Source organism: Echinops telfairi, unplaced genomic scaffold, assembly GCF_000313985.2.
Source record: "Echinops telfairi isolate 266 unplaced genomic scaffold, ASM31398v2 ScPeMD7_23;HRSCAF=83, whole genome shotgun sequence".
NCBI classification, from domain to species: domain Eukaryota; kingdom Metazoa; phylum Chordata; class Mammalia; order Afrosoricida; family Tenrecidae; genus Echinops; species Echinops telfairi.
The window spans coordinates 27,980,911-27,989,533 of record NW_022103920.1 but is presented as its reverse complement, the minus strand read 5'-3'; the positions used below and the strand labels follow the sequence as shown (position 1 = coordinate 27,989,533).

Sequence of the window (8,623 nt, the reverse complement as noted above, 5' to 3'; positions counted from 1 at the left end):
AACAAATGTGCAAATGTGTTTGACACAATGGATGTATATATGGATTGTGATAAAAGTTGTATGAGTCCCTAATAAATGATTTTTAAAAAAGTATACTCCATTTTAGAACATGGTATACTGAAAATGGATGGTCTTGGGGAAATGACAGTATCAATCAAAATGATGCTAATAATTAAAATTAAATTAAAATATCAGTTGATTAAATTAAAAAGATCAGTTGATTCTAAACTGGTATTAATGTAAATCAGTAATTTTACCTGATTTCCAACTTTGCTACTTCAGGTAGCTCTCCAAATTTTATCTCTTCTACCATTAATTCTTTAAGAGCAGACAGAATTTTCTGCTGGTCTTTATTTGTAATTCCATTCTATACATTAAAAAGGAAAAGTGTATTAACAAGGTTTTACTTGAATAATTTAATATTCAAAATTACTAAAGAATGTTTCTGTTTGGTTAATTTACGTCTTGGAAAAATAGATACATATTGGAATAATAACAAGTATGAAAAAGTCTATGGCTTGCTGTGATGGGCAAGGTTAGTTATATAATTAAAATAGTAACCATATAGTGCCTACAGTCAATTATTTGAAATAAATACTAATGACGATGTGCTATAAAAACTAAATCCTATATTTTAATATACAAATCCTTCACATGCCCACAGGAAAATGTTTTCATCCTCCTAAAATATGAGTGCTACACTCAGAAGCCTTTGTGACTCAAATTTTAATAGTAAATAAAAATTTCTAACATACTTATTCAAGTAATGCAGTTATTTTTATTTTTGTTGATGCATATTTCATGTTTTGAGTGTACTTACGTAACAAAATCTTAACGTATTTGGTATGATGTTTATGAAAGTATCTCTACTTTTCAGTTATTTTGGTTACTTAAATTATTAAGTAAAATAATAGGTTTTCATAGTTTTGGGGATCCCAGAAATAAAAGACATGTTTATATCCACACCCATAAAAAACATCTCTTAATTCCAAGTCGTCTACTGTTGGACCAATCAATTTCACATTCAGATACAAATCAATTACCAGTTCTAGTTATGATGTGAAGACAAGCTGAATAAAGGTAAAAATAAAAACTTTTTAAGAACTCTAAGTCCTGAACATTCTTAAAGTAAATACTTGAGCAGAAGAACTGAATTATGGCAATCCATAGTTGGAGCACTGGTGGTGCAGCAGTTAGAGCACTCAGTTAATAAGCAAACGGTCTGCATTTTGCTGCAAGGGACAGATGAGGCTGTTTGCTTCCGTAGAGATTTACAGCCTTTTCCAAACAGAAATGTTTGTTTCTGTCCTGTGACAGTCACTAAAAGTTGAAATAGACTTAATGACAATAGGGTTTATTTGACATCTAACAACAAATTCCCTCAAAGTCAAAACCAAACTCACTGCCATTGAGTCGCTTCTGAATAAAGAAACCAATAAAGGGTTAACTAGTCTGTGGTTCAAGGGTCTTTTAAAACAGAAAACAGGATATATGATTAAAGCATGAAAGAATATGTCTAAAGTTTCTGAAACGGATACTAACCTTTAAAAATTCATCTTTTTTCATGGTCATAAGGTGTCTTAAAGATATATCCCTTTCCTACAGAAAAGGAAAAATAAACCATTGTTCAGTATAAAATAGCTTACGGGGAAGTTGATCAAGATATTGTAAGCTAGTTTTATGTTCCACTTTCACCTTCCCCTCCCTAGAAGGGCTAGGACATGCAGATGTACAACAATCTCCTGGGAAATTAGTAATTAATGCTACAATACTCAGATTCACTTACGACGATGAGCATATCTAGTTTTCAGACGCAGAGAAAATACTATAGTTATATGCATGCACGAAAAGCACACGATTGCTAGAAGTTATGCTTTATGAATATGTTGTGTTTCTAATTGTACCAAACCATCAATAAGACTTCTTTTATGGCCTACTTTCCCAAAAGGAAGATGACCCAAGATAGTATAACACAGCCCCTGGGAAGCATACAGACGGAATGTACGTCCTCCGGAGAGCCTGTGGCAAATGAATGGTACTTTAGTGTTTGGTGCCATCGAGCCCGTTCTGACTCAGAACCACCCTACATACAGCAGAGCGAAACCCTGCCCGGTCCTGGGTCAGCCTTGCAGCCGCTCTACGTTCACGCCCATCACTACCGTCTTTGCCTGCTTGTAGTGCTTCGGTCTTTCTATTGTGCTTATGACTGTCAAATCACACAACGACAGTGCTTGGGCTTTAACCTAATTCACTCTTTCCAAGACCTCCACTCTAGGTATTACTGTCTTATGGGAAAATTAAAAAAAGGAAAGAAACGGAAAAGATGATCTAATGTAGTATATCAGTTAATAATCATTGGAATAAAATTGTTGTGATTTGTGATCACAACGTGATTTGTCTGATTAAAAACCAGGCTTCTGTGAATATTCTCTACAGGAAGCTCAGGAGCTGGAATAAACTATGGGCTCAGACCTATTAGGAGGAATTCTGTGAAGGTAATGGGTAAAATTACATGAAAACCCATCGCGATCTTGTCAATTCCGACTCATAACAACCCTACAGGACAGAGTACACCTGGCTCCATGGTTCCTAAGGCTGTAAATCTTTATGGGAACACACTGCCACATTTTTCTCCCCAAGAGGCTGATGGATTTGAACTGCTAACTTTGAAGTTAGCATCTAAGTGCTCAATCATTGCACCACTTGAGCTCCTAAAATGGCTTAATCCAACCATTTTAGGAGTATATGAAATTTCTAGAGATAGATTTAGCAGTGCTTATTAGACATTTAAAATAGGGTCTAATACAAATTTGAGGTGTGGTATAATGGCTATAAGTCGGGCTGTGATCTAAGAGGCCAGTAGTTCGGACCACCAGCCATTCCAAGGAAGAAAGACATATCTTTCTACTCTATGAAACAGTCACAGTCTTGGAAACTCACTGGGGCAGTTCTACCCTGCCGACAGGGTCGCTGCAATTTGGCATTAACTTGATGGCAGCTGCAAGAGTGAGTAATACAAATGAGAGGAAAGTGTCAACACAACTGACACAGGCATGCTTATGAATAAAACAATGTTTTTAAATAACAAACATGTACACAGTTAACTGTAAATTAACATATGGAATATTACCTTTAATAAATCTGTCATATGTTCAAGTCCAAGACCATGTAAAAATAAGTCCAACTCTCCAAATGCTGTGTATGAACTAAGAATATTTATAGCAATGTCAACTTGAGCATAGAACAATACATGCATACATTCAGAAAGGTTTCAGAGAGAGATTAAGCATGAATCCATGCAGAATTCATTTGTAAATTTACATAGGCCTATGCTTTATCAAATGAGCAAGGTTTCTTGAATGAAGATGAGAAAATATTGATAAAATGTAGTTTATCTTTCCTAAGGATATTTGCCAGTATTATTTGCACACAAAATGTCTTTAATTGTAACAAATGAAAATTAAGTGATAATTTTAAAATGTATAGAATACGCCTATGGCCTTATAATGCAAAACTGTATTTAGGAAAAGATACAACTCTTTAATTTTGACTTATAAAATCAGAAGAGTACTAAAAAGAATGAGATAGATGCAGTACTTTTAACACTAACATAAATACAATCCTAGAATCTTTTAGAAATAAATGTTATTAATGTAGTTTATTTAAAGTAAAGTTTACATTTAAAGTCAATTTACTTTGAAAGTTTACATTTAAAGTTATGTTTAGTGTTGGTAAAAATCAATGTAACTCTTCTGACACTCTGAGGAATAAAGTACTGATATTTCCAAGCAGTATTAAAAAATGGCTGTAAAAGTATAAAATGTTTTTAAATAAATCACCTCATTTATCACAAGTAACAAAAACATGCAGATTTTCCTCATTTAGAAGTTATTTGTTTGAATGGAAACATGTCATGTTACCTAAATAAATTATCTTTTTCTTTATCACAATCTGTTGCTAACATTTTACAAATAGTCTCTTCTTTAGTTAGTTGTTGAATCTTTCCTTCCAGTGGATTTAATGTCAAAGAAAGTAAGCTGAAGATCTGAAAAAGTTAACAAGCCATTCAAATAGTTAATATCACTTCCACTTAAAATAAACCAAACATATTATTTTATATGGAGAACATTGCTTAGAAAGGAAATTTTAGCTTTGGAAACATTTAGCAAAGGAAACATTGCTTAGAAAGGAAATGTGAGAGCAACAATAAACACCTTTACACCTTAATATTCTGAGAACAGTTATAAAATCAACTATTTTCTTGACCTAAAAGAATAATCAGAAAAGAAAAAAGGACAGCTAATAGTAAAAAATAGTAAAAACTAAAAAGTACATACGCTGATGATAATTAACTGTATTCCCAGTAAGATATAGAATGCAAAGCTCCATTTGATAAGCAGCTCATAAAGATGAGATACTAAGTTTGTCTTAAAACACATGTACACTATGGAAAAGTAGTATGTAAGACTAAATATCCACAAATCCTAACCGTTCACCTCAAAGAGACAGACAGTGACAACTCGTAGACATCTAAATTCTCAGGAGACCATGGTATGCCACATAAAATGAAATGTAATCAGCCAAAACACAAGCTCAAATGCCACTTTACCGAATGACTGATGACTTGCAATACGTAACCTTTGATACTCACACACTGCTTTTTGGTCAGATTTGGTATTACCTCCCCTAGATCTAATAATGCAGATTTAGTACGCCAATTATAACTTTTCAAGTTTTTTAAAATTAGAAGAAACACTGTAAATTTCTTCTAGAAGTACCACAGAACTTTAGTGATTAACATTATTCTACAATAATTTTGGAAATGTAAGTATTACTTGGAAAATGGTAGTACTCAGATTGCTTAAGAATGTCTTTCATGTGCAGCTCCAAGTCACAGTGCCGAACGACTGCATGGGGCCTCTTTGGAAAACCATTTCAAAGACTGAAACGCAGTTTTAGGCAATCTTGAGGTACTTTTTTCCCTCTAAGTCATAGTTTGGGTGAAAAAATTTACAGAGCAAATGAATTTTCCCTTGTTTTGTTAAATTTGTTGCAACCCCTCCATATAACTTGGTTTTAAGATTGATTCAGTTTAGAATTTATAAACCTTTGCCCCAAAGCTTTAATGGTCGGAGCCAATGTTTATACCCATCATCCTTTTTCCAATAATCTTATTTATGGAAAATACTTACCATTAACTTTAACATCCAAATAACAGCTCATATACCCACATTTATTAACATGAATCATTTGCCTTGTCACATATAACACTGCTTAACATGGTTTCCATTTTGTTTGAGGCGATCTTGCGTGTGTCGCGAAGAGCTTATGGAAGTTTCGGTTCCCTTTTCCAGCCATTCCGACTAGTGTTTAGGTCGTTTAGCAAGAAATCTGGAGGGTTTTTAGGGCTGTGACCCTTCTCTTTTTAAAAAGTTGTATTCAGTATTATTTTCCCCCTTTTATGTGTGGAGTATCACACACACAAAGGAAAACATTATATATGACTGTACAGCCATCTCATCAAAATAGTGAGGGCATCCCAGTAAACCCCTGTGGATGTGGTTCTTTCTATCTTTTTTTTCCCTTTTCCAACCAACCCTCTCTCCTTCCCCGCCTTGTAGCTTTCTCCCCCTCTCCTCTACACCCCCACTCCCAATCTCTGGCCTCGTCATAGTCTTCAAAGTCTTTTCTTTTCATCTTTTTTTTTCTTTTGTCCTTTTATTAATTATGGTGTCATGAAATATTTATTTTTATGAGACTAACTTGGCTGAATATAAAGTCCTCCATTTTGTCCATGTCAGATAAGAGTTCAGTTTTTAACTTGACTAGTATCTATGAATTACAATAGCAAAACAGTGCTTCAATTATATGTTCAAATCTTGACATTTTACTACTTTCTCGATACACTAATATTTAAAAGTTGGGACCAGTGTCAAATGGCTAATTAAATAGCATTCAACAACTTTATTTCTGGGGACAGAATAAAAGTTTATTATTCCTTTATATAACCTTTATATCACATTATAAATATCGGTGCCTGCCTAGTTAATAAAAGATGAATAAAAAATAAAGTTTCATTACCTAGCGGGAGAAAAAATATTGTACATATTTAAGTGTTTAATAATAGCCAGATGCCTTATTTTACTTGTGAGTTCTAACAAAATAACACAAAAGTTCTACAAACAACAGTGTAACATGTAATACAAAAATACATAGAAGGATACCTCTGGATGTTTATTTCTATTTGCAATCTCACTTGGTGTCTTTCCATCTTTGGTTTGTAGCATTTTATTAGCTCCAAGTTCAAGCAACTTCAAAATAACATTTTTATGACCCTGATATGCTGCCCACGTTAAAGCCTGCAATTAGGGGGTGGGGGGAGAAATACTGCTGAAAGAGAGGGAGCATGTATGGTATAGAGAACAAGAGTTTTCACTCTATCTATGACACAATAAAAAAGTACCGTATGCATGGCTAATTAATGCAATGACGTAACCCCTTCATTCAACAATAACATATTCCCAAAGTTTGACTACAATGCAGTCTGCCAGTGCTAATTTTATAAAAAGTAACTGTTTTACGAAGCCAAATGATGTCACCTTAATTGTTTAGGCACTTTCTATCAAGTCAAACCAAACCACACCAAGCACAAAACAAACAAGTGCCCCAAGTTCACTCCCATCAAGTGCATTCTGACTCAAGGCACCCTGGTAAGACAGGGTAGAACTGCCCCTGCAGGTTTCTAAGGCTGTAAACCTTTATGGGGGTAGAAAGTCTTCCCTTCCTCCCATGGGGCACTTGATGGGTTCAAAGTGCAGACCTTGTGGTCAGCAGCCCCGTGCATAACCCACTGCCAGGGCTCCCTCCTCATAACCCAGGCTTTCTGCCGAGGCTTCTTCTGTCAGGAGAAGGGTCCAAAGGAATCAATTATGTTCTTTTACTTCAGCTGGGCTTTTTCTTCACCAGAGAGCACTTATATCCCAGTCTTTCTGTAGTGACTACTATTTTAAACTCATTTTGTAGATGGCCAATACTAAGCTCTATCTGCCTTCCAAAGAAAAAAGGAATATGGTAAACGTGATTCTCACAGTGTAGCCATTCTCATCCTGGGCATTAACTTCTGCTCCATGCGCAACAAGAAGAGCAACAACCTGAGGGTGACCACCTCGGGCAGCATACATGATTGGAGTCATCTGTCTCCTACGGAGGACAAAGAAAGAAGCAGTATCAGTTGCTCCATTTGGTTAATTTAATCATTCATATTACCATCAGTTTTGCTTTGACAGCAAGTCAGGTGATGTAAAAACCCAACTGCTCAACAAGAAAATAGAAAGATGACCCCTTAGTGATTAAATGTTTACACAGCGCCCTCTAGTGAAGACACTGTGAAAATAAAATAAAAATCACTAAGGTATGAAGTGATTCACATAAAGTATTATTTACCTTTCATAGAAAGCTTCAGAATACCAATCAGGAAGAATGAAAAACACAAAAGAATGTCTCCAAGGTATGCTCATACTAAATGCTTATTACATTTTGTACAAACTCTGAAATAGAAAATTAAGTAGATACAAAGCTTCCTTGTTTCTTCATGCAGTCTACTATGATTCTACCTTGGGACTGAATGTTTTTACTGAGTAGAAAGGTTTTTCTCATCAAGAAACAAGTAGTCCAACAGTTTAACTTGATTTTCTCAGCATGACTATGAAGGTATTTTCTGGAAGAACACAGTGATTTTTCTCCAGTGAACCCTTATCCATAGGATTCAACCCCTTTACTCCTGTAAGTCTGTCAGCCTCTAAAGCTATTCTCAATGTCTTAGGCTGGGTCCTCTAAGGAGCAAAACTACTGAAGTACATACTTCAAGGACATGGCTCATGCAGTTGTGGAGGCTGGCAAGCCCCCAATCCGTGGGCCCAGGAATGAGGCTGCAGGCTGCTCCAGACTCACATGGTTGCAGGGGCTGATGGACACAACGTTAGCAGGTGAGATGGCAGGCAGGCTGCTAGCTACATCCACAAACCACAGGTCAGAGGATGATAAATTAGATGAAGAATTGAGAGAGGGAGAGCTTTGCCAGCTTTCCCATTATCTTTTGATTCTATTTTTCCATGAATTTTTAGAAGCCCCCGTGGATTGGACACATGTCACATCCCCAAGGAAGTTCCCCTTTCAACTTCTCACTCACATCGAATCAAAAAACGGATTACATAATAGCTGCCACAACACTGAGAATCCTGGCTTAGTCAGGTTGAAACACAACCTTAACTATAACACTCTACAACACCATAAAGATTCTATTTTTTCAATTGGGGCTGATCCTGGTCTAGATTCTGGGCCCAAAATTCTTGAGTCATCCTCACCCGGTAACTGATTTATAGTCAAAGTACTTCAGAAAAGCACAACAAATTAAATAATTTTTAAAAAATCTGTGTTCTCTCTCACTAAAGAAACACATTACTCACATCATATACAATTATCTATAAATAGATGACTTCTCTATAAGATTAGCATGAGTTATATTCTCAATCTGATCTACATTTTAAAAAGTCATTTTATTGGGGTCTCACACAACTCTTATCCATTGTGTCAAGCACATTTGTACATTTGTTGCCATCATTTT

The 8,623-nt window shown here is 35.4% G+C and overlaps 1 protein-coding gene across 1 annotated transcript in view; it reads right to left on the bottom strand.

Annotated features, from left to right (window-relative positions):
* The window catches only part of ASZ1 (ankyrin repeat, SAM and basic leucine zipper domain containing 1), a 63,944-nt gene that overhangs the window by 27,060 nt on the left and 28,261 nt on the right, over positions 1-8,623 (bottom strand). The window contains exons 5-10 of the mRNA XM_030885207.2: positions 7,089-7,200; positions 6,225-6,359; positions 3,921-4,045; positions 3,131-3,206; positions 1,543-1,599; positions 258-367 (exon numbers count right to left, since the gene is read on the bottom strand). Of these exons, the coding sequence (XP_030741067.2) occupies positions 258-367; positions 1,543-1,599; positions 3,131-3,206; positions 3,921-4,045; positions 6,225-6,359; positions 7,089-7,200 (615 nt within the window). The remainder of the gene's footprint in view (positions 1-257; positions 368-1,542; positions 1,600-3,130; positions 3,207-3,920; positions 4,046-6,224; positions 6,360-7,088; positions 7,201-8,623) is intronic.